The 25,498-nt window shown below is 44.1% G+C and overlaps 1 protein-coding gene and 1 long non-coding RNA gene across 3 annotated transcripts; one reads left to right on the top strand and one right to left on the bottom strand.

The window, feature by feature from the left end:
- Window positions 1-3,788: 3,788 nt before the first annotated feature.
- LOC148387188 (solute carrier family 22 member 23-like) lies at window positions 3,789-23,802 on the top strand. Of its 2 annotated transcripts, XM_088396268.1 has the most exons (10): window positions 3,789-4,309; window positions 8,706-8,809; window positions 8,899-9,053; window positions 15,315-15,483; window positions 16,330-16,457; window positions 17,257-17,359; window positions 18,420-18,655; window positions 18,990-19,022; window positions 19,252-19,375; window positions 20,121-23,802. In XM_088396268.1, exons 1-10 carry the CDS (start codon window positions 3,836-3,838, stop codon window positions 21,292-21,294), a joined length of 2,700 nt encoding a protein of 899 aa, XP_088252394.1. In that variant the 5' UTR covers window positions 3,789-3,835; the 3' UTR covers window positions 21,295-23,802. The 2 variants fall into 2 exon arrangements, with proteins under 2 accessions (XP_088252394.1, XP_088252395.1); XM_088396269.1 differs by lacking the exons at window positions 3,789-4,309; window positions 8,706-8,809; window positions 8,899-9,053 and adding an exon at window positions 14,615-15,204.
- LOC148387189 (uncharacterized) lies at window positions 15,995-18,035 on the bottom strand. Its single transcript, XR_015862589.1, has 2 exons — window positions 17,899-18,035; window positions 15,995-16,466 (listed from the first exon to the last, which is right to left on the bottom strand). It is a non-coding gene; the product is annotated as an uncharacterized LOC148387189 (long non-coding RNA).
- Window positions 23,803-25,498: the final 1,696 nt, after the last annotated feature.

The raw sequence follows: 25,498 nt of genomic DNA, 5'->3' as shown, positions 1-25,498 counted from the left end.
GTGCGTCAGTGCGTGTATTTCGTATTAACGACAGCGTAATCTCCATTTCCAAAAAAATGATGACAGTCTGTTATGAACCACCATTTCAGGAAAGGCCAGTCTCACGCTGAACACACCCATCACGCAAGACACACCCAACATTTTTCTTCTTTTAGCGCAGGTGTTTTTTCTTTTCTTTTTTTTTTTTTTAATGTATTAAGCTCAACTTGACTGAACTCGTATGAGAGCTTTGGCAAATGTGGAATGAACAACAAGTGAGGCCTACGACTTTTGCAGCATTTTTCAGGGCTTGTGTTGCCAGGATTTAACGTGTTCGTCACAAAATTCCCATGTAAAGTCTGACAAGTGAAAGTTGAACCTCCCCCAGCCAGATTCTTTCGACTGAAATGATAAGAATCTATTTCAGAGAACAGAATTTTATTTTAAGCTACTAAGTAAAAAGCTCTGAGTTGTTGTGTGAGGGGTAAATGTTTAACAGAGTTTGTTTTTTAACGGGTGGAGGCTCGCCCCTGTTTTGCAAGCCAGTGAGGAGTGACAACCCAGCATTGTGACAGACAACACCTAGCTGCTTGACTCCTCCACGCTACAATTTGCAATGACTGCCGCACCACCTTGTGAGACAGCGTGACCTCATTCATTTCCAGACACTCGTGCTGACATCATATGCTGAGTAGACAGAAACTATATGAAAAGATGTTTTCGCCCCAATCTCTATATAAGAACCTGACGTTATCGCATTTGTTACCAGCAAACATGTCCTGATTTGACTGGACAAGCCCAAATGTCTCGGTCGTGACTAATCGCCTCTTTGCAGGAGCGCTGATGAATGTGTTGTTGTGTGTGGGCAGCATGGCGACGTAGCGGTTAGCACGCATGTTACAGAACTATGGTTCAGGATTTGAATCTTGGCTCTAGGCTCCCTTTAGTTTGTAATATATTTTAGTACAGATGTTATGGCAGCACGCTAGCATTGCGGTAACACGATAGCCTCACACTTGAGATGTTCAGAGTTTGAATCTCACTCTTCCCAAAAATATCGCATCCTGTTTATTTTGCGTTTATCTCTAAGATAAACAGTCGGCACTGTTCGCTATGGTGTGAATTTAATTGCATGCTCGTAAACACACGCAGGCGGGCGCACAAAATAGAGTTTGTCATGAACCTGTCAAGCAATACGTTGCAAAATCCGTGATCAGATGGACTTTGAGTCCTAATGGTCCTATGTTTTGTATCTAGCCCAAGTCTAGCACAAAGTGCAGTCTAAATCTAAGCATGGGTGCAGTATTTTTTTGGGAGGGCATTTTCGTAGTCGGGTGCCGGTAGAAGTGGGCCTTTGCGCCATTGTGGGAGTGAACACACCTGACTTGATTCTCAGCCAATCAAGCAGCTCCCCTCATTCCTTTTAAAGTCAGCGTTACACGACTTGCGCCACAATTTAGACCTGGTTTAACCTGGTCTAAAATCCAATCTACTTTCATTCACTAAATTGACAGGTCTATCTGCTAGAACACCCAGCGTGAATTGCAAACTAAATTTGCCTGGGCATGAAAATGAAGATGTCAGTCTACTAAAATATGGATTCTGTTTTTTTTCTCTTCATCTCTTATTAATAATCAGTCTGGATAAAAACCTCGTACCAGCTCTTTGTGCTCAAATACCAAACTCACGACAGACACACCCTAGAGTTTTTTTTTTTTTTAATCTTTTGTGTATTACACGTGTCGAGCCGGTTTAGGAGTCACAACCAGACACTCTCTCTGTCTCTCTCTGTCTCTCTCTGTCTCTCTCTCTCTCTCTCTGGCTCTCGCTCGTTCTCTCTCTCCCACGCACACACACCTTGAGTCACTACGTATATGGGCACATGCCAGGGCGGCTCCTGACACACCTGCATTAGTTGCTAGGCAGGAGAAGAATCCAAGTTCAAATGGCAACAAACAGCACACAAGTGGGACGTAAATGCAGGCACGACGGTTGACTGGTTTCTGTTGGAGCGCAGCCAGGTGTTTTACCTATTAAGTGTTTGCACCAGCCTTGGCTGAAGGGCGTGTTTGCATAATCAGAAGGTTATGTCTTTTTAATTGTTTTTCTGCTTCACAGGAAGATATGAAACAGTTTCAAATGTTTAAATCTGAATTAATGACTGCACACAATACCATGCACAGTATATCAGGTGCTTAAAACGGCCATATACTGTACTTACTGTATGTTTCTTAGTTTTCAAAGACACTGAATTGTACTAATTCTGAAAACGGTCGGTTACGCCATACTTCCTGCAGGGAGCACTAATGTGTAAGAAACCATTGGGCAAGTTTTTATTTTTCGCTGAGCTCAGGTTTCAAAGGTTCCACAAGGTGATCTTTGCGTGTAATGCGCCATTATGACCACAAGGGCGAAGCATTGCAGTACTCGTAGTAGTAATATGCCGCCATATGGTCAATATACTTCATCAAGCATGTGGGGGTGGGTAAAATATCAATACTGTATGTGTAATTTGCTGCCTTTTTACACCCCCGTATTTTTAATTTCAGTCGTAGTTATTAAAGCACTCGATGAAAGTCCTTAATTAAAAATGAGCATTTGTTTACATACTTTAAACACCATTCGTGAGTTATGTCCTCCTGTGTGTTTACGTCACTCTCGTAATTATTATTTTTGTTTGTTGGATGTATTTACAATTGAATAACTCAATTTTCATTTAAGCTAGACCAAGATGTAATAAAACATTTTATATCACCATTGCCAGCTTAATGAGTTCAAACATTATGCTTTGGCAACGCTGTGTAAAGCCACAAGCTGCATGTCATAAAACAGAAAATAAAGTTATGTCATACTAAATTATTACTTAGTCAAAAAAAAAATCATCGATCCATTTTGGGTGTTTGCCTCATGTGCACTCTTCTTTTTATAGTGTCCAATATGGAAGACAAACCTCAAATGAATTATGCACATTAAACACGAAATGTATTCTTCATCAATGACTATATTTAAAAAAAAAAGAAAACTTGACATGATCAAGCGCGAGTTTGATTTGTTGTCATCCACTGAAGATGAATGTTTTGAGGTTTCTTCTGCACAAATCCACTTACCAGCCACTTACTTGGTTAGACTTGCATAATATTAGAATTCAGAATTTAAATAGGAATTTATTGTATAGCTGCCAGCAGGAAGAGGGACTTAACGAATCATATTCAAATTCATGTTAAATGGGAGTCAGCACCTGTCAGTGGCAAACCAAACCTAAGGAAAATAAACTCCGCCCCCTCCAAAAACACCAACTTCATACTAAATGCGATAAGTGCATTTGTCGTCAGGTTTTAAATATTTAATTCCCATTATTTTGATTCTATGCAGTGACCAAGAATACGCGCCAAGTGTGAATGAGGAGGACGTCCCTAGGTAGGAGCCATGTTAGGTGAGTCCGCCTCTCCACGCATCCTTCTGCTCAGGTGCGTTACTAGTGTCTCACTTCCGGGAGCTCAACTACCTCGGACCACTTGCTGGCACCGACACAATGGACCGGACGGCTGGAGGGAAGGTCGCCGTATAATTGGTGACCTGCAGCGTCGGCGACACACACTGGCTGCAGACGAAGAAGTGTTTCCCGTCAACAGAAGCGAGTCTTCCAGTCCACTTGATGTGGCTCCCCCGCTGGAGGTGAGCGCATTGACGCATTGTGGAGTCGACAGGGTGGGGGGAGAAGGAGGAGGAGGGGGTGGCGGAGGAGGAGGGGGGTGGCGGCGGTGGTGTTCGTAGTGGTGGTGTTGGAGGGGGGGCGCGCACTGCAACCCCTCCTTCCCGAACACAAACTGAGGAGGCATCTACCGGCGGAAGCGCGATGGCCGACACCGACGACCATCAACCGGAGAACGGCTTCGTGTCCCCCGATAGCACGTCGTCGTCGTCACCGGGTCCGCTGACGCGCATCGACGGCGCGGTCTTGCCTTTCCTCGGCGGTTTCGGGAAGTACCAGAAACAGCTGATCCTGCTCACATGGATCCCGGCGCTCTTTATCGGATTCAGTCAGTACTCGGACAATTTCCTACTCGCCCAGCCCAACAACACCTGCATCCAACCTTTGACGAACGCCACGGCTTCCACCACAACCACCAGCAGCGCGACCACGACCGTCAGCACGGCTGCAGCCGGTGGCAACGTAACGTGGGCCCGCTCCTGGGCGTCGGGTGGCCCGCAGAACGCGAGCGGGCGGGCTGCTGGCGTCCACAATGACACGGGCGATGACACGCAGTGCATGTGCAACGCATGGACCTTTGAGATGCACACCGGACTTGTCCAGAATGTTGTCACTAAGGTCAGTAGTTTTGTCTTTCTCCCACATATTCATTCATTCATTCATTCATTCATTGTGCACAAGCGGGAAGGAGGGAGGGAGGAAGGAGGGAAGGGGGATACCCCATGGAGGGTCTTTGCTTGACCACCTGCTTTATTTCCACCATTTGCTCCCCGAGTGTCCCCTAAACCACGATTGCCATGCTCCTCTTTTTCTTTCTTTATTCTATGGTGTCCTCTTTGACAAGGGTCCACATTTGTTGGTGTCACCTTACTGACTGACAGGCCTAGTGGAATTTGCTGGCGATAGCGGCACAACAAAAGGACATAATAGACAGAAGCTGTTTGATTTAGGGCAAAGGTCTTTATTTCGTATGCATGCTCTGGAATAATGCAACTCCTGACCAAACGGCACCCCACCCCCCACCGGCTACCCCATGACTAAACAACATACATGGCACGGTTCATTCTGGGAGCCTTTTTTTTTTTTTTACGTGGCATCATCGCTGTCATTTTATCAGATTTGCACAGCAATTAAAAACCTGGCTTATTTGTCTGTAAAACAACCATGATTGGAGAACGTAATCATATCTTCAACACGCGGCTGACAAGGATAATCAATGGAGATGAAAGTGCAATTTGATTAGCTCGCGCCTGCCAGCAGACAAGAGGAACTTATCCAGATTCTCCAAATGAATGCCGGTTGAGTTTTGCGGGCTTATCAGCACACACGTAGTCTGACGTTAAGCCAAGCGTTGAAGCGTCTCCGCACTAATGGTGATTGGGGCATCCTGGGTTTGTGTCCGCTATGGTGCCAACAGCCCATCTGCATCTTCAATAATGACTGATTTAAATAAAGCGAGTAAACCACAGCGACTCAGGCCGAAAGTGAGCAGGAGTTGATTCAATCTTTTGGTCAGAATCATTGATTTATCCATAATGTAGGGATTGTTATCTGGCTTAAACAACGTGCTAAGTTTGTTATTCTTGTTGTTCTTCTTAACCAATTTCTAAAACCCAAAAGACAAGCATAAAACGATGGTCTTAATTCCCCTTAAAGTCTGCAAACTGCAAAAAAAAAAGAATTACTCAAAAGTTGTATTTCAATGTAAGACATGGTTCGATTAAAAAAAAAAATGCTCATGCTAAAGTCAATGTAAAATCCCATTGACATGCTAATGACAAATTAGCACTGACTTGTGGGCAATGATATTCCTTCAAATAACAAATGTTTACAATCAATTTTTTTGTCTTCCAGTATTAAACTCGAGCTCATCTTCCCATGCTGGTGTCATTTGGGCACATTCTGTATTTGTATTGTCTTTGCATAAACACTGACAATGTCATCTTGATGACACCACTTGCTTAAATGGTCTGTACAAACCTCAACCATGCATGTCAACCTTGTAACAAGGTCGTCAGGGGCAGAGATTTAACTCAATGGTAGCACCAACCCCAAAAAATGCACAACCCCCCCTCCCATTTTTGTGCTCCACTTTGTGTATTGTCACATGTTCCCGTCTTCAAGTAGATAAAATAGGATGTGGCACAGCAGCAGGAACTGATGAGTTTGCATTTGTGCCTGTGTTTGGACTGCGTAGTCACAATTGGGTTCAGTTATCCGTGTCGCTGTGTAAGTAAGGCAAGTGTCAACACTGGACTAACACGCACACGCCTGCACCAATGCCCCATGTGACTGGACCCTTATGATCATGTGTGAACAACTCGAGGCCACGCTCACGGAGTTCCTGTTCTTGAGGAAAGGACCTTGAAACCTTCCAACAGTGACGTGCTGAAATGACACAATTCGAACCAAATTTCATTATTTTTGTTTTAAAAACATTGCTAGCTTTAATGCTAATTCCATTGACATGCTGACAGGAAATTAGCATTGACCTCTGGGAGTGACATGAATTTTGTAATCTAACAATAATCATTTCATTAATCATGATTTCAGTATTCAATTCAAATTCAAAGTGATCGTTATTCTTCCCATAATGGCCCAGCCATTTGGGCTGATACAGCATCATGTACCGTTTACTTGGCTGAAAACGTCCCCACCTCACTGGAACTGCAAGTAGCATTTACAAGATATGGCGAAGGATCCAAAGTGGCTCATGTGGAGACCTGCTCTAAATTGAGTCAAAGCCGTCCTCAGGGTCCATCTTAATTGGACTGAGCCTCGGAAATGAGAATGTATCATTACTCTCGTGTGTAACTGACCCTTCTCGGTTCACACTTGCAGTCAGAAACATTAGAGCGAGACCCAAGAGCGTTCCAAGTCCCGACTACGGTGTGGGGGTGTGTGATAAGGGAGACCGTTACGCAAAAAAAGCGGCCGGGCCTCAGATGTGAAAGATGATACCGTCGGCCGAACACCCGTGAGGAGGCCCTCGCTTTACTGTGTCCATTTTCTTCTGTTTGGACAGCTGCTAACCCCCTCATCCCTCCCCCCCCCCTGCTGATCAGTGTGGGACACTTTGAAAGAGTCTCAGCTGTAAAAAGGAGGTGACCCCGCCCATTCATCCACTCAGGGTACGCACAGGAGCGTCACCCGGCGGTGTCAATGGGGACAAATGACGCCGGTGTTAGCCGCAGATAAAACGTAGATGAAGACCCTGCGTGTCAGCTTTGTTTCTGATAAATGCAGTGAACATTTGGAGAGGTGGGGTTGGATTACATCATGCACTATGGGTGGGACGCCAAATCAACATTGCTTTGCGGATTTGTCATTGTTAAATCATTGCAACATGCAACATTTCAGGGCAGAAAAAAAAATGAATGTACATGCTAATGTTAGCTACCTATGTTGATGAGCCAATTTTAAATGTCGGAAAGCAAAATGTTGGAATTGAATAATAAATGAATCCCTTGATTAAATTGTGTAAACAAAACCATTTCCACATTTATTGTTTATTTACCAATTATTTGATATTGTTTAGTGATTATACTCCAAATTATTTAAAAATATTGAGGGGGAAAAAAAACGTTCTTCAGTGTTTCTCACTGCAGCAGTACAAGTAGACCAAGTGAAGCATGGATTCTTTTCCTTTTTTGACTTGATATTGTCTTTAAGGCCCGCTCTTTACGCCCACCACCACAGTATTTTCCACCCATGGGTAAGGTAAAACTTGGAAGGGTCTGATTATCACTGTTGCTAGGCAGTAACTATGCCGCAGCCTCTCTCGCTCGCTGCATCTTTCTCTGTGTGCTTCTTTCCATCTGGTTCATTCTTTTTCATCCATGTATTGCTCCTCTTGTTTAAATCTGCTGTAGTCCACGTTTGACTTTAGGGATTCCACGCACATCACAATAAGCGTTCGCTAGCCCCGATCCCTTTTCTTCATTTCTACATTTCTTCGCGCAGCAATTAAGCAGCACCAACGCACGTTCTGTGTTTGACATAAGCATTGTTCCACTGCAGTCACTTAGGAGAAGTCAGCAGACGCTTGGAGGATTTTGACGGATTGTCTCTTTCCCCGCCCCGCTCTGCCGGGCTCTTCACGCTTGGCATTTCTGCCTGCGAATAGGTTTATACACGCGTCTTTCCCAACTCTGAGTGCACACTGACTTCTATTCATTATCTTCTAATGAGCAACACAATAGCAAAGCAACAGAACGCGGCGATAATGGGCTACATAGCAGAAGAGCTGCGCATGACGGGACTTAAACTGAGCCTGATTGTTCATTTATATTCTTATAGTAGCACCTCGAAGAATGACATTCCAGAGTGCTGTTGTTGGAGTTTTTGATTGACTTAACAGAAAGAGAAACCTGTGTACTACGTTGTTTTTGCTAGCACCATCTGCAGCATGTAGGTCCCATCAAAGAATTCACAAGCTCGGGACCTAGTTAATAATACATGTGTATTGACAAATGCTTCAGGAGAAAATTGCACTAATGACATGTTGACAAGATGAACTTCCCCCCCAATCTGTCTGCTATACATTTTGGCAACACTTTTGTGCTGGTTCAAACGGCCGCAACCAATTTTGTTTCAGTCTACGGAGTGGTGATGTTTTTCTTTTGTTTTCATTCCGTCTCCCAGCTGCGAAGCGATTGCTCAACCGGAACTTGTTTTGCGACCCTGCTTTATTTTTCCACGGCTGACATCGATACCAAAAGCTTGAATGAGTGGCATTCCCGGATCATGTGATGATGACTGGCTGGTTCTGTGTAATCCTGGAGCGTTCCATTCAAAGCAGGTCACTGCCATAGAGGTCATGGCAGGTTAAAGCAAGCCCCCCCCCCCCCATCACGTCACAAAATAAACAAATATATAATAAAAGTATAGGATGTTTCTATTATTTCAACCAAGTCTGTCAAAAATACAACACGCCAGCTTAAATGTTACAATGAAATAAGACCGACTCACGTGCTGATTATTTTAACTGAGCCTCCATTTATTGTCTTTACAGTGGAGTCTGGTGTGCAACTCGTCATGGAAAGTCCACATTGCAAAATTCTCACTCTTGGTGGGATCCATCTTCGGATACCTGGTGTTCGGAATCCTTGCGGACTGGTAAGGCATCCCAAGAATGTTGCCGTTACATCAACCGTGTTTGAAAATCACTTACAGTTCAAATTTCGACTTTGTATTTCATTGTGCAGGTTTGGCCGTCACCCGGTGCTGATCATATCTGTGCTCTTCATGCTGGTGTTCGGCCTCACTGTGGCTTTTTCCGTCAACGTTCCCATGTTCAGCACGCTGAGATTCTTTGAAGGCTTCTGCTTGTCTGGCATCACACTCTCACTCTACGTCCTCAGTAAGTCCAGTGGCGCTACTTCCTCTGAGCTTTTATGAAATGCTCTCACCAGCCGTGCTTTACATTTACTCAAGTACCGTATTTTCCGTACTATAAGGCGCACCGGATTATAAGGTGCACCGTCAATGAATGGCCCATTTTAAAACTTTGTCCATATATAAGATGTATACATTTGGCCTGCGGGCCGGACTTTGGACACGCCTGCTGTAGTGGCTCAATATTGGTCCATATATAAGGCGCACCTGATTATAAGGCGCACTGTCGGCTTTTGAGAAAATTGAAAGTTTTTACTAGGTGCGCCTTATAGTGCAGAAAATACGGTATTAGTCGTTGCAACGTCTCAATTTGACCATAACTTTAAAGGCAGCTGTTAAAGCTATAAACATGTTTTTATATGTTTTGATCTTTTTTTCTTGAAGTTCATATGATGTAATTTACGAAGAGCAAATCAATATTATTGCCCAGGAGTGTGAAGCACACCTGCACATATTTGCTGAAGCTTTTTTTTTTCGAATATGAGTTTTTGTCTGTTCCATAGGGGCCCGCCTGTATTTCTGATGTGTTTTTGTGCGACACTTGATATTTACGCTGGAGCCAATCTGTATTGACAAAACTCTGCCAGCGCTCTGAGACTAAGGGACAGTCATTCAATAACACATTAGCAGGAATAATCAATCTTGTCTGACCTCCAGGCGTTCTCTTTTAAGCATTCGCTTAAAAACGTACATGGACTGCGTGCCATAAAGGAAAAAGCGTCACGGTCATCTGAAGTTCAGAGGTTTTTCTTTTTTTTTGGGCTGGATTTGTTTGCACTCTCCCAGCATTGGTCTGTGCACAGTGGGGATGTAACGCTAATCCCTCTCCTTCCTTCCTTGATCATCTATCCACGTGCCGTTGAGTCTCCTTCATGTATAATGCTGCGCTTGATCCTTTTGCGTCCCCTAAACAGAGTATTTAGGACCTGAGCGTTCGGTGCTTTTGGAGGACATTCAACAAAAATATGCTCAGTAACACCTCGATTGAGAAGAAAAAAAAAATGACACGAGTATGTCTGGTGGACAGAAAATCTGATGGGTTTGTCATAATAAGACACACGGAAAAGTCCAAAGAAGCCAATCCTGACATCAAACAGGAAATGAGCCATTTAGTTTGAGCGGACAAATCGGGCCCATCGGTATGTGGCTGGAATCCATATAGTCGACTTCACAGAAGGACAAAATGAACATGTGAAGATTAGCATAACATCAACGTTTGCATCTCCAAAAAGGACCAAACTTTTAAGTCCACAAGGTCGGATCTCGACGTAACCCTCAAGTGAGATTGCTATTATGAATCTCATTCCGAAAACCCGAGTGAGATTGCTGAAAGGATTGTAACAAGGCCGCGTAGATTCTAATTATTGCTCGTTTTAGCATTACCCTTAAGATAAGCTGTGTGGTTCTTTTAAAACCGCATATAATTTTTTTGTCTTTGTTATCTGTTTAATTTGACAGTAAATCTAAACTGAGTGTCAAGCTTGAATCCTCGTTTTTTTCCAGTATTTCATTTGTGATAATGCAGTGAAGTAGATGATACCACATTATTTACGGTTGGTTAAAATAAAATCAAATTAAAAAAAAAAACAGCTGCTGGACAATGTGCACGCCAGACTGGCCTGGCGTGGTGCGCTGAGGCTTTTGAACGGGTTCAAACATGGCTGATACGATGTGACACTTGTGCAGCTACTGACGCTATTCCGGGGCACTGAAAAGTAAAGGAAAAAGAATGAAAAGGGAGAAGATGGGAAGCGGACATACTGCCTGTTTGAATATTTGACGGAGCTGGCAGGCATCCTCACCTGTGATTTTGCATCCGTTCATTTTACAGCAGTGATTCGGTTAGATACGAGAATGCGCTCATGGGCCTGTGCGTGATAAAGCCTTCATTAATTAAGCAAAAGACACTTGTTTATAATGTTTACTCGCTGTGAGCAGTCTGTGTACGCGCTGGGCTGCCAGAAGCGGTATTTCTCCTCGCTTGTTTGACGCGTCCGAATGGGCATGTCACGCGTACTCATGTGTGAGTGTATGAGAGAGGAAGAAGAGCGAGGAAAATGCAGACAATGCCGCCTGAATGTGTCATGACGGGTTTTTTTTTTTTTTTTTTTTTTTTAATAAAGCATTTCTGCTGCTGTCAGGTTCTGTCTACTCAAGTAAGAAGATTGCTAAATTGTGAGTCATTCTATATAGTGGGCAAAAAAAAAAAAAGCTGCCCATGTTCCGTTTGGTTATTTGCACTCTGTCAGGTTAGTCAGGCAATATGGGGACATCCCCGTTCCCGCCTGTTGACGCACAAAATTCATGCAAAACGGCAACGAGGCTCCGTGGTTGTTTGTCCACACAAGGAGCTTCCTTTGTGTTTGCTGGATGAGTGCAGACGGGTGTCATGAGATGTTCTCATATTAGCGTGGAGAATTAAGCTGCAACACCTGTTCAAACATGTTCACATTGAGCGTGTGTGTTTACAGCACTACTTGAGACCAAATGTTTTTAGATTTCAATTTTCAGTTGAAGCTAGAGCAGCTGTACTGCTGCTGTGCTTTTTTTATTATTGAAATGAATACGTTATGCTGTGTTTAAAATCAAGTAAAAAAATGGATGCCAACTTAATTGTTAGATTACTGTCCATTATATTTTATTAGATGTAGCATTTTGCTTGGTTAGCTCAATGTAATGTTTTGTTATATTGTTAGACTCTTCTTGGGGTATTTTTCTCTCAGAAGTATTCTTTTATTTTTTTAATTCTCTGTGATAATTTGCCACGTTCTTGACCTCGCTGCCCTTAAACAATCTGGCTCCATTCGTCATCTTGATAAATGGGTAAAGGTGCATGTTTCTCCCTATCAAGGAGGGTTAAAGTTCCTTTCCGTGCATGCTCAGCAAAGCCTCTTCTGCTATGACTCCACTTCACTTTCTGTCTGTTTGTCTATCATTTGAAACAAAAAACCACTTCCCTGTTTCTGTCACGTCACCTCAAGCTATCCCACAAATTCCTCAGTGAAGTCCTGTGATTGAACAAATCAGCGTGGGCAGCCATTGTTTGACTTTTATAAAAATCGAAGGAATTCAAGTCTGCGTTGATATTGTGAACATTTTCCAAGATTTATTTTTTTTTAATTTTTTTGGGCTTGCTGTTATCTATTGGTGCCTCCCACGGAGCCGATGGTTTGTTTTTGTGCTGACTGTGTGTGTTTGTATGTATGGGAGTACAAGGGTTAAGGTCAGAACAGACAAATACACTCAAAAGGAAACACTCACCCAAGCCTAGTGTTTTACTCCACTTTTTTTTAATGGCTAACACTTTTAAGCAGATGAATTAAAAAGGTGGTGACCTGCGGCTTTTTGGCAGCACAACTCGCGTCCACGATCAATAGCGATGACCTTATTAATCGTCAATAGCTCCCTTTCATTGCTCCTCGGTATCGACGGTGCCCGGGGTTTTTTGTTTTTTCTGTCAAGGCTAAACGAGACACTATTTTTGAATAAGCGACATTTGTGGAAAAGCCCTTCAAAGATTTAGCGGTAGGAATACGTCACATTTTGATGATTTATGATGAATGTCAATGAGATGCTATTAACAGGCTTTGCCAAGGTGGGAAACGGTTAAAGTGTCACCATCTTTAAATCATCCCTAACTATCTAAGCCTAGTAATACAACCATGTCGTAAAAGTGTAAAATACATAAATTATATCTTAAAGGAGCTACATGATGTTTTGGACATGTTTTCCATTCTACCAGATTACCAAGGACAGGTCTTTTTTTTTTAAATCCCAAATTTACCAAGAGTCAATCTATTAGACTTCAATGGGTAAAAGTACCCACACAGCTGGAAGCAAAAAATTAAGAGTTAGGGAGAACTGAATGTTTTTAATGCAATTGAAATGATCGGTGTTTTAACGTGGTTTTGGCTTCTGCGCTAAAGCTGGCCTCCTCCTTCTCGCACTGACAAAGCACTTTTCCTCACTCCTCCATCTGTAGGACGTCCAGTCCGGCTGGCCGGCCGGCAGCAAGCCCGGCTGGCTGCAGATCAGTGCTGACAATGCTGCACTGGCCTGTCACTCAGCGCCAGCCAAAACTAATCAGCAGCTTTGCACATGGCTGAGCTTGCTTTGGTCCATTTCCGTAAAGGACTTCAGCTTTCCAGAGACGAGTCTGTCTTGAATTTTGACGATGTTTTATTGGCTTGGAAAAGGAATCAAATGTCACTAAGGTCACTACACATTATTCTTTATGTGAAATACCACAATTTGGTTGCAATCACTTCAGGACAATCTGCGCGTGTTGTTGCGTTCCACCTAATGATTAATTCTTAGAGAACAAACATTGCAAGTCGGAAGGATTCAACAAGCTGCAGCTAGCTACTATTCGTCATATTGCCCAACCCTTGAAACCTGCTGAGTGTGTGCACATGCTATTTTTTGCAGTTCAAGTGAAGGCAAGACACAGAAGGACAACTGTTGTTTTTCTGTTTTCTCTCTCGCTCTCTTTTTTTTTTTTTTTTTTTTTATCTCTGAGGCCCCACAAAAAGGCCCGTGGCCCAAGATAAGGACACGTTTGCGCAAACATTAGACCAGAAAGTACTGAACGGTCCCGACAAGCTGCAGAAGGACGTCATGTGAGCAACCAGTTGAGCGTTACGGTGGCTACAGGAAGTGAGCGCTTGTGGCGCTCAACTGAGTAAAACAATAAAGCTGAGCCGCGCTAAACGTCTACCGCGACTCGTATGCGGTTCATTTTCTGCTTCGGCCGGTCAGCGAAGCAGTCAAAGCTTCTTTGGGGATTACTGTTGCTAATTGGCTCCCTGCTCATGTTGATTACATCATAATTGGACAGGAAAGTACAGTAAGGCACAACCTGGAAAGTTGAAGACGTGGATGTCAGTTTTTTTACTACAAGTTTCGAAAACAAATTTCTTTAATGGAACCTTTCCGCCCAAGATGGAAGCGATTAGATTGAGACATTTTCATCAATTACTTTAATGCAACGTAACTGGTTGTATTATTGATTGGTTTGAACTTGGTGCCAACATTTTTGACTTTGTGGAATTGGCCAGCAAGAGATTTATGTCAGTTGGCCACCAGCTCAAGATCCGCATTGTGCGAATGCTGATCCAGTGAGTTGGGTGGAAATAGATTAGGGTCAACGTGATGTGGAAAGGAGCTCAAGGTTGCTTTTGTTTTCATTTTTCTCTGATTTGTCTTTTTAAGCTTTGGTCAGCATCGTACGCCAACGTGACATGTCTGTATTCTCGCGCTTTCTCAGACTGCCCGGTAATGACTGACTGGCCCGTTTCTCCAACAATGCCGCCCACCCCCAAAAGGAGGAATTCTAATCCTTTGCACTCCGCGAGCAGTGAACCGTCTCACAATAAGTTGAGTCGGGTCAGACTCGCCGGGTCGTGCACCCGTTGCCCCGCTCTCCACTCATCGGCCCCGTCGTGCTAGCCGTGACACCGTCCGCCGGCAGAGAACGTAATTCATGGCCTGTCCAGAGGGAGGGAGGTGGGGGGGCACTTCCTAATTGAAATTCCAGTCTTTTTCTGCTGGAACGGAGCGGGACGGCTAGCTCCCGACGCCCACCCTATTATGATGGCCTCTGTCACCTTGAAAACTCCATTTGAGCGAGCGTTCACATTCTGGCTGAGCAGAGAATTTAAAAAGATGGATGGATGGACAATGTGAGAATAGCGCCAATGCGGTGCTGTTCACCCTCCGGGGCTGTGTTGTGAAGCCTTCCCACTGTGGTACCCGCTAAAGGACTCCACTGTCTGTGATGGCTCTCAGCCCGTGTGGTGTGAATGCTAATGCCGGAATGAATCGCTGCCATTCTAATAGCGGACAAATGAGCACAAGGACGCTTTTTTTTCTTTCTTCTTCTCTCGCCCTCTCACAACAGCACACTCTTGTTCAATCTCACAATAACAGCAGCTGTCGATTTAGAATGTTGACACCCTATTGTCGACTTCAAAGCTGCGGTCGTCATTTGTCATCCTCAAAGTTGCAGATTCGGTTTTGTATCGGGATGCAGGCGTTTCCTTCGAGTCATGCTAACAACACGGTAGAAGACGTAGCACGCCCCATCAATGAATCATCACCTCACTTCAGTGCTCGAGGTGTTTTGCTAAGAATGACATCACCATTTAAATTCATGTCACAACCTGCAAGTCTCCGATGATGGACAGTCTCGCATATTCATGCTGTCTTGTTTTGTTTCCCCCACCAGGGATCGAGCTGTGCTTACCAGGTTGGCGCTTCTCCATGACCATGGTGGCCAGTTTTGTGATGCTGGGCGGCCAGCTGCTGATGCCGGGTGTGGCATACCTGTGCCGTGACTGGCAGGTACTCCAGGCCGTCATCATCTGCCCCCTGCTGCTTATGCTGTCCTACATCTGGTGAGTCCTGGTGGGTCAGGTACAATTTTTTGCGAAAGCGGCTGAGCCCAGGACCCATGTACAGCATATTCCATGTGCTTTATCGATGATAAAAGTGAGAACGAGACATTTTCCGGCAGGTGATTCAACGCGACACGCTTTTTCTAGTGACCTTGCCCGAGTCTGGAGCCCGCCATCCAGAAACGCACTCTGTCTTTGATCGTACACTGCTGATGTCGACAAACTCGTAGGGAATTAGATTTTATTGCCGTCTGTATGCCGAAATGTGGCGTCCCTCCAAGGCCGACCTGCGCAAGCTAAAATGGTTCCGCTCAGCAGCTCTGGAAAGAGTTAACCCGATCAAATAGCAGTAATGGAGATATAATAGACACGAGCGGGCTCGGCTGATTGACGGGCCTTTCCAATTCAGTGGAACGATGATGGAGTGTAGGCGTCAGACAAAAATTGGCGCGCTAGCCACGTCATGCAAATAAATGCCTGCCTCAAATAGATGGAACAAAATAGGTACCAATTGTAATCATTTCAATTTATAAACACTATTTTTGTACATCTGTAACATAAATTGTTTGTACAAGTAACGCTTTCCTCCCTAGACACAAGTAAATAATTAAGATCCATACAAAACTTGGTGTGGATGGGACAGAAGATGCAAAACGTTCAATCAATCATCCTAGCAACGATTTCCTCCAGCATTTTCATTTTCAGCCCAATGTGGCAGCACAGATAAGAAAAATGAGGTTTAACAGTGCGGCATATCCCGCTTGAAAATGAAAATGAGCTTTCATTCCAGCCAGCCTCATTTGTCGCCACTGCTAAGTGAGAACTTCCCTCTCATCTACTTGTCAGGATCTTCCCTGAGTCACTGCGTTGGCTGCTGGCCACGCAGCAGTACTGCCGCTCCAAGTGGATCATGGGACATATCGCTAAGAAGAACTGCGTCAATATGCAGCAGGATCCTGACAACATCCTCCCAGGTAAGCCCCCTAAAAAAAAAATAATGCTTTGTCACTCGGCGGCACAGAGTTATAGACTCCTTCTCACTTCCTTGAACACTGCGTTTCATTGTAGCCTTTTTAAAAAAAAAAAAAAAAAAAAAAGCTCAGATGCATCCGGAACAATCAATTGAAGAGGGAACTCAATGCCATGCCGTGCTGATCTCAGGCCTTGAGCGTATTGCTTGGAACTTTGCGGATCAATGCAAGAGTTGATCGGGCCAGCGATAACCTCGCAGGCGCGGAATGCGAAATGCCGTCACATGGCTAACCGACTTCACGTGGAAACACCCGGGCACTAAGTGTGAGGCTCGTTTAGGAGCTTCTTGGAAACTGTCGGGTGAAATGTCACACCTGGCTCTCTCACTCATGCTCATTTTGTCGAGTTTGGTGGCGAGATACTGTTGGTGGGAGCGGTGATGGCAACTTCTTTAGCAGGAGCTAAAAATGCAACGCTTAGAAACCTTATTAATATATATAATTTTAATTTACCAATTGTTTTGGCTGTGTTGTGAATCTAGGTCAATTGTGTCAGTAGATACTCATTTAAGAACAAGTCTTATATATTTCTATTTTATTATTTTAATATACCGTAATTCTCGGACTATAAGCCGCTATATATAAGCCGCACCAGATAAAATTTGTGATTCAGGGTTCAAAATTTGAGAAAAAAGTAGCGGCTTATAGTCCAAAATTTACGGAATTAGCGAAAGCTTAAATGTTCATTTGTGTATGTCGCTTCCATTGGACTTCTCTGTGAGTTGAACTTTTGTGTTCCCAGAATTGCAGAGAGCGCTTCAACGCAAGCCCAAAAAGACCTGCATTGTGAAAATGGCCCGAACGAGGAACCTGTGGAAGAATATTGTTGTGCTCTGCTTCAATTCGTAAGTGTTTTGTGACGCGTGTTCTGTAGCTGTATCTGATTTGTTTTTGTTTATTTTGGGGTGTGGTCAACATCCATGAACATTTCAACACATCCAATATTGCTGTGTTTACATTCAAGACACGCAATCATTAAGCGGAAGCAAGCAATAATAGCAGTACATAAATAATGCAAATATTTAATGTTACATCACGTTAGTTGCTGTTGTCTCTTCCTCGCTGTCGATGCAAACGAGGGGAAAGCAGCTCCAGAGCGTTGGAAATTATTTTGCTCGTTTTATGACGGACACGCCACTAATGTCACAAATGTGTCACCAATCTTTTTAACGCCGCCAAGCTCGCGTCGATGGGGCGACTCCAAATCCATCCTCGGATTCAAATGTTCACTTGCTAACTTAATACATATTGATCAGCGGTCCTCAATTCTTTCCCCGCTAAGCTATTTTGTTCTTCAACAAGAGTGCCTCCTTTTCCATTTTTATCCTGCTCTCTCCTTTTCCCTCCATCCCTGACCGGCTCTTTAGCACGTACAGACACTCACCACAGCATATCGCGTCGCTGACTCCTCAATTCGGCGTAAATTTTACATGAGCGGCCGTCCATATAAAACGTTACGCACACACACACAGGGAGGGAGTGCGGCCTCTGCTTTTTTTGTGTATCCTGGTGCCGAGGGTGCGCGTGCGCGCTTGTGTGTCAACATGTGCGTGTTGACAAAGTACATTGTAGATTACACAACAGCACAGCGGACTTTGAAATGTTGTTTTATTAGATCGGGTTGACTTATCGGTCGTTACTTTACGATTATACTCATTTGAAACAGTAGATTGTATGGACTAAAAGACGAATTGCAAAATTAGAAGTCAAAATTCAGAATTGATGCAAAAAAAAAGTTTATTTGCATCTCTGATTAAAAAAATGGTAATGAAAAAATAACGATAAGAATAAATACAATAGAAAATGAAGCTTGATTTTTTTTTGACAACATTCAAATGTTGCCATTTTACAACATTTGTTTAAATCAATGACTTGCTGACATTGTCTGTATTTGCTTGGCTCTAGGCTAACAGGCTACGGGATCCACCACTGCTTTGCCCGCAGCATGATGGACCCTGAGGCCCAGGAGACCACCATGTTCCACGACTTCTACGCCGACTATTACACCATGGCGGGCATCGCGGTGGCATCCTGCCTGGCGCTGTGCCCGGCGGTGGGCCTGATGGGCCGGCGCGGCGGCCTCCTCACGTTCATGATCATCACCGCGTTGGCGTCCTTGCTGCAGCTAGGCCTGCCCAACTGTGAGTTCTGTGATACAAAGGACGACTCTCCTGTGTTCAACCGGGCGGATCGTGTTCAAATGTGATTATGCAGGCGTACCTAATGAAATGTCCAGTGCATGCACAGCGAGGCATGTCCCACGCTCATGTCAGCTACTCATAATGGAGGGTTTGGACACCAGCGCAAACGGCTCTTGTGGTCAATGTGTACCAGCAGGACACAAGTCCGTTTACTCAGTTACATTTGACTTAATGTTCAACTGGTGTCGACACATCACACTTTTGTTGTTGTGCTTGTGCTGTTGTGTTTGATCGCTCACGACTGACACACCCTTTGTCCTGATTTCTCTTTCAGTGCTAGGAAAGTACAGCACCCATCTCAATATAGGTAAGCCTATTTTGGTGCTTTTGGTTATGAACTGGATTCATTGCATGTCAAAGAAAAGAGGCAGAAGTGTGAAGCTAGAGCGCCCCTAGAGGCTGGATGTGCTGCCACACTCTAACAATACCACAGTAGAATACAATGCTGGATTACCATGTATTTTCGTTGTGATGATGCATTTAAAAATGATGAATGGAAACCAAATGCTAATACATATGCTCTTTTTTGCGTGTAGATAGCTCAAGCACACTGAAGAAGAACTTCTCCATCGCCTTCTCAATCATCGGGATGTTCTCCTCCCACGCCGTCAGCAACCTGAGCATCTTCTTCTGTGCTGAGATCACACCCACCGTCATCAGGTAAAACCCACAACATTTTTTTTCATTTAATTGCTTTATATGTAAGGCTTAGAATTGTTTTCATACAATTATTACTGTAGTTATGCCTTTTCTACCGCATGAGCGTAGGTTAACCACATTTCCACTTCGATTCAAATGTAGGGCCAAAACTGAGGGGAAATAATTGAGCGTGTGCCTGAGACTTTTTCTTTGTCACCTTCACTGTCACATGAAGGCGGCAGCAGGCAAATCCCCTCTGAGCACTGCATGAGGGTTACTGTAAGCTTATGTAAGATAGGCTGCAGTTTGCAAAATACATCAAGGGCGCCACCTGCTGGATGGCAAGTAGTGCCGCCTGGCAAATAAAGTGGCGCTGCAGCACATTCTGCTGTCTAAAATAGGTTCTCCTAAGATTTCACAGTGAGGGAAGTGATATGATCGCCTGCTGAATTTGTAAAATACAGAAGAAATTAACAAACAGTCTCTATCGTGTATTTTTTATTTATTTATTATTATTATTTTTTTGAATTATGTGAGAAGAACCTCTCTGGGAAAATCGAAGCTTCACTGCCCTCTTCAGGTTGAAGGCTGTAGCCGGGCCAATCTGTGACCTTAACGCATTTATTTTGAGCCACTCCTTTGTTGCCATGGCAACATGCAAATATACCTTGGTGCATTGTCATGCTGGAAGACTATTATCAGGGTTCTTAATGGGGTTTTCATTCAAGATTTGACAGTTTTTGACGGTATTCATTGTTTCATATAGGGGCGGCGGCCTGGGCCTGGTCCTGGCGAGCGCCGGCTTCGGCATGCTGACTGCGCCCATCATGGAGCTGCACAACCAGAAGGGCTACTTCCTGCACCACATCATCTTCGCCTGCTGCACGCTCATCTGCATCATCTGCATCTTGCTCCTGCCCGAGACGCGCTACCACCCGCTGCCCGAGACGCTGGCCGATGGCGAGAGCTACACGCGCCAGCCCCTGCTGCCGCCGCGCAAGCCCGGCGAGCAACGCCTCCTGCTGGTGCCCTCCCAGAGCGCCCGAGATTACACACGTGTGCACGACACGCCGCTGCACGAGGCGGCCGCCGCTGGCGTCTCCATCATGGACTCTGCCGCCTCGTCCGCTGCCGATTTGAACGCCCCCGACGAGGACGATGGGGCCCGTACGGGACCGACGAAAGACGACACCATCCACGCCAGCAAAGAGCACCTCCTGTCTTCCACGCCTGAGCCCTCGCGCCCCCTGCTGTCGGACGAGGATAAGCCTTCAGAGGTTGTCCTTGCTTCTATCGAGCCGCCGACTCGTGCCGTTGTCCTCCAAACGGACAACGCTCTGCATCCGTCCCCTACGCTGGAAGCTCTTCCAGACCCAGCCTCCGAGGAGCCCCCGCCGAAATCCCCCGACCAGCTGGACGAGGACCCTCCACCCATGGAATCGGGTCCACCGTCGCCAGAGGACACCGTACCCGTCCCCCCTTCCCCGTCACCCCCTCCCTCGGACATTGCGTCCCCATCACCCCCTTCCCCGAACATCGAGTCCCATTGCTCAGACATCCACTTAGAAGTAGAGGATGAATCAACGCCACCGTCCCCGCCGCCGGATCCCCCTTGTGGCGACGATCTTTCTCCCCCACCTTCCCCCGTTCCAGACTCCATTTTACCCTCGTCTGACCACACGTCGCCTTCTCGATTTCCTTCCCTGCCTCTTCTGCCCGGTGCTCCCCCCATGACAGAACCGGCCGCCGCTGCAGCTGAGGCGACCACATTGACTGAACATCCTTTACGGGATTCCCCAGACTCAGACTCAGATCACAGCACAGGAGCATCTCCCCCCTCCCTAATGGTCTGTACAGTTTCCTCCCCCATCGACTCTGGCGTGCTGTCAATCAGCGCCAGCACAGAAAGCAACGCCCTCAACGGCGTGGCATCGTCGTGATGATGATGCGGCAAACAAATCCCCTCACACTTAAAAAAAACAAAACAAAACAAAAAAAAAAGCCGTGCCAGCCTGGAGTTGGCTGGTCTTTAAAGACGATCCTTTTCCTTTTCCTGCACAAGAGACTGTTTCATGATGGCATTGTTTCCCTTTTTTTTTTATGTCACAGGAAAAAAGAAAAAAAAAATCACCAGCCTATAAACTCCATTGATGGACAAATTAAAAAAAAAAAAAATCTCAAGCGTCAATCAGAAGCAAGCGTCAGAACGTGACGACAAATGCTGCTGAGAAGTCCAAGTAAATAAGTGTTTGTGCTTAGCACATTTAGTAGACCTCGTTCTCAAAAATAGTTTCCCCACCTTTATCGAGCCCATGCAGAAGACAAAAATACAACACTGCCCTCCATAATTATTGGAGCCCCTGTTTAACATGTGTTCTTTAGCTTCAAATAAATTCAGTTTTTTTTTTTTTTTAACAATACTAGACTAACATTTAAAAAAAGAGTAAAATCCAACTTTGAACTCAAGTGCATTTATTCAGTGGGACAAAAACATTACCACCTTGAAAAATAATTCTGTGTGCCACAATTATTAGAAAATGTATGTTGTAAATGACTAATAATTGAGTTGTCTGCCGGTCCTTGTCAAATTGCCCATGGCAGAAAGCTAAACAATAATTTTGGTAACTATTCAAGCTGCTCATTTGGGCCATCATAAACTGCTCGGATAGATTATTATTATTTTTTATTTTAATGCACTGTGAGGAAGAATAAGACTTGTTTGGGGTTAGTCCCCAAGTAAACAATCACAGGCAACGGCAAACCAGAAAACCAAAATGAAAATGTTCAAATGGTGCCAAAAATGAGTATTGCATGTTTTGGGGGCTTCTTTTTGTGCAGCCCCCTGCCATAGACTGAATGCGGACGGAGTGAATTGGATCAATGGAGGCAATGAGAAGGAGCTGCATACAAAGGTGTCTTTTTTTTTTTTTTGGTTCAAAGCAAAATGTCGTAATCTTGTAGTGATTTTGTCAGCGAGTGCATAATTGTGTGTGTGTGGGAGTGTAAACCAAATGGAAAACTATGATTGACCTGATAAATGTACAAAGCTTCATCTTGCAATATTGCTGACATGACACACAATAGTCGTCAGGCAAAAAGCAATTTTATTTTTTAAACATCCACGCACAACTCAACTGCTTTCTAAGACTTGACTCTTCCGTCAATACTTGATCGTCTTGTTTACAACAGTGCTCATAAAGCAAACCAAGCATCATTACTGTAAAAACTCCAAAGCCAGACAAAGATTTTTTTTTTTGGTTGTTTTGTTTTAAAAATATGACTCAAGGTTGCCGCCCTCATTCTATCGCGTGGAATTTGCCCAGGGAGGAACAGAAAGCGGCCCTCTCCGGAGACAATCTTGTGGTGCGTTCATGAAAACACGAAAAAAAAAAAAACACCAGGTACTTTCCAACAATGTTCTTCCTCCAAATGCACTGACAACAAGATTGTGCTTGTTTTTTTGTTTTTCTTTCCTTCCTCCCTCCCATGCTTCCTTCCTGCGTGACTGATGTAACGCAGCCTGAATCAAAATATGAGTGTGCTTTTTGCTGTTGTCGCTTTTCAAGGTGGCAATCCTCGATGGACGATCAAGTTGTGAAATTTTCATGCCAGTTGTCTGATGCTGCTACACACCTGAAAGCACAAATTCCCTGCAATCATGTGACATCACATTGATGGAATGGTAGAGGCACACTGAGAAGAAAGCAACAAAAATGTTGGCCAATTGTTTGACCTGCTAAAAAGTCAAATGTGACAATAAAGGTATGAGAAAGAAAATAATAGAAAATGGATTATGAGAAAATACTCATTGTACAGGAAAAAAAGGTGGCTTTTTTTTTTTTTTTTGCTTTACCAGAAATTTGGTCTTTTTTTTCTGACTTTAATTAATATGAAATAACCCCTACTAAAATTCACTTTATTTTCATGGTTCTCTTCTGCAGTTTCTATTCGTATGTCGCCCGACTACTTGGTACATAAGTTCAATAAGAAGAAAAAAGGGAAAAAGGAGCTTTCTTCGCCCAATTGCTAATCCAGACTTCCTTCCATTTAGTGTGTGTGCGTCAGCAGCCATTTTAAAATAACAAACGACACGCTTGTGTCAAATCTCATCAAGCTTCTGCACGGTGCCGACTGAAGCGTCCGCACCGCAATATGACAATTTAGCACCGGCGGAAGCATTTGAGCGGACATCCGATCCAGTTAGATCATGTGGAGGACAAGTAGAACAGTGAATGTAAAAATGAAGGATGAAGGCGAAACGTGTGAAAGGTGATCAAGTGTTCAGGTTCGGCCTCCTTCCTCAAAGAAAGAGTTGAATGAATGTAAAGAAAACAAAAAATTGGATTGTACTGTTTATGATTTCTGAATGTTTGGTTAGACTTTGAGAATTCTTACATGCACTTGTATATAAGCCATACCTGTTGTCAGAATAAACCACTATTTATTGATCGGCTGTCCACTTTGTGTGTCCCTGAAGGAAAATGTGTTGCCTTGCTGCGGCGGCATGGCGCAGTAAGAATGAGTTGGACTCTGACTGTGTGACTCTTTGTAACCCAATCCTGCTACAAACTCTAAATCCTGTTTGGACAATTTCCTTGCAGAGGACACAATGAGGTTGCTAGGCAACAGGCCGCCATGCAGGAAGAATGCCCCCACTGTTAACATGCTTTCCTCCTGACTGCAGCTTTATGTATATTGCAGCAGTGCTATCAATTGTTTTACAACTACACACACACATACATGATAAAGACACCCCTCCCACCCACACACACACCCCTCCCACCCCCAAAATGCAACAACAGGATTTAGATGGCTTGCCAAAGGCAACCTCTGCTCGGCTCGTAGAGGACAAAGGGCAGCTTAATGAATAGCTCGCCGGGACAGTAAAAAAGTAACAGCAATGTGCATGAGAGGGAAGAAAGAACATAGAGTGAACATGCTTTGAAGGCTGACGTTCAATCCCCAGCCAAACAGGATGTGAGACAAAAGGAGAACTTCGATTTAGGTCGCCTTTTTAAGCTCGACCCGGGACTTTCATATCAGTCACTTCTTATTAAAAATGTTATAAGGGCAGCGAGGTGACGTGCTGTCGTGGTTTGCAGGCCTGAGGTCGGGGAACGGGATCGCATGCCATCTCCGCTGTGCGAACAGTAAATGTATATGTGGTCTTTTAAAGGTGGTCGTTTATTTATGAAAAATGGTCAATTTTTCCCCAAAAAAGCCTTACTATACATGGTCATCTTTGTTTTCATCATTCTTTTTGTTTTATTAAATTAAAGCTTTACTATACATGGTCATGGTCTATTTATTTATTTATTATTTATTTTCACTTTTTTTTATATTAAAAGCCTTCCTATACATGGTCATCTTTATTTTCATCATCCTTTTTTTTATTCAAAAAAAAACCTTACTATACATGGTCATTTTCCTACAAAAAACAAGTTTTACTATTTGTTATCATTTTTTAAAAAATTAAAAGCTTCACTATATATGGTCAATTTCTCCCCCAAAAAAAGCCTTACTATACATGGTCATCTTTTTTTCAGCATTCTTTTCTTTTGATAAAATCAAATAATCATCAATCATGGTCAAAGCTTCACCAAAAGTGAAAAGTGCCACACCTGCCCTCACTCCCACTTTCCCGGGCGTTTGATCTGTGACGTCACTTGGACACTCCATTAGGTACCCCGCCATTTTCAAGTGCACCTAATAAGAGTCTAGTCTTCGGGGCCGCGTTCCAATATGTTTTCCAAGTTACCCTCGTTAAGTGCAGGTGCGTGAAAAGTTTTAGCTCCTTTTGAACGTGAAAGTGGCTAAAAGTTTTCATGCAGGTGCACTTAACGAGGGAATCACACGGACACTACATTAGGTACACCGCCATTTTCAAGTGTACCTAATAACAGGCCACTATTAGGGAAATATCATGGTCCAAGGTCACAGGTGTCAAGCTCTAGTCCTCGGGGCCGCATTCCAACATGTTTTCCAACATGCCCTCGTTAAGCGCACCTGCGTGAAAAGTTTTTGGTCACTTTCACGTTCAAAAGGAGCTAAAAGTTTTCACGCACCTGCACTTAACGAGGGCATCACACGGACACTCCATTAGGTACACCGCCATTTTCAAGTGTACCTAATAACAGGCCACTT

The sequence above is a fragment of the Syngnathus floridae genome, chromosome 14 (genome assembly GCF_059516105.1).
Source record: "Syngnathus floridae isolate MCC-2025c chromosome 14, RoL_Sflo_1.0, whole genome shotgun sequence".
NCBI lineage: Eukaryota > Metazoa > Chordata > Actinopteri > Syngnathiformes > Syngnathidae > Syngnathus > Syngnathus floridae.
The sequence above is the reverse complement of the archived record's forward strand: the minus strand, read 5'-3'. Positions and strand labels throughout refer to the sequence as shown.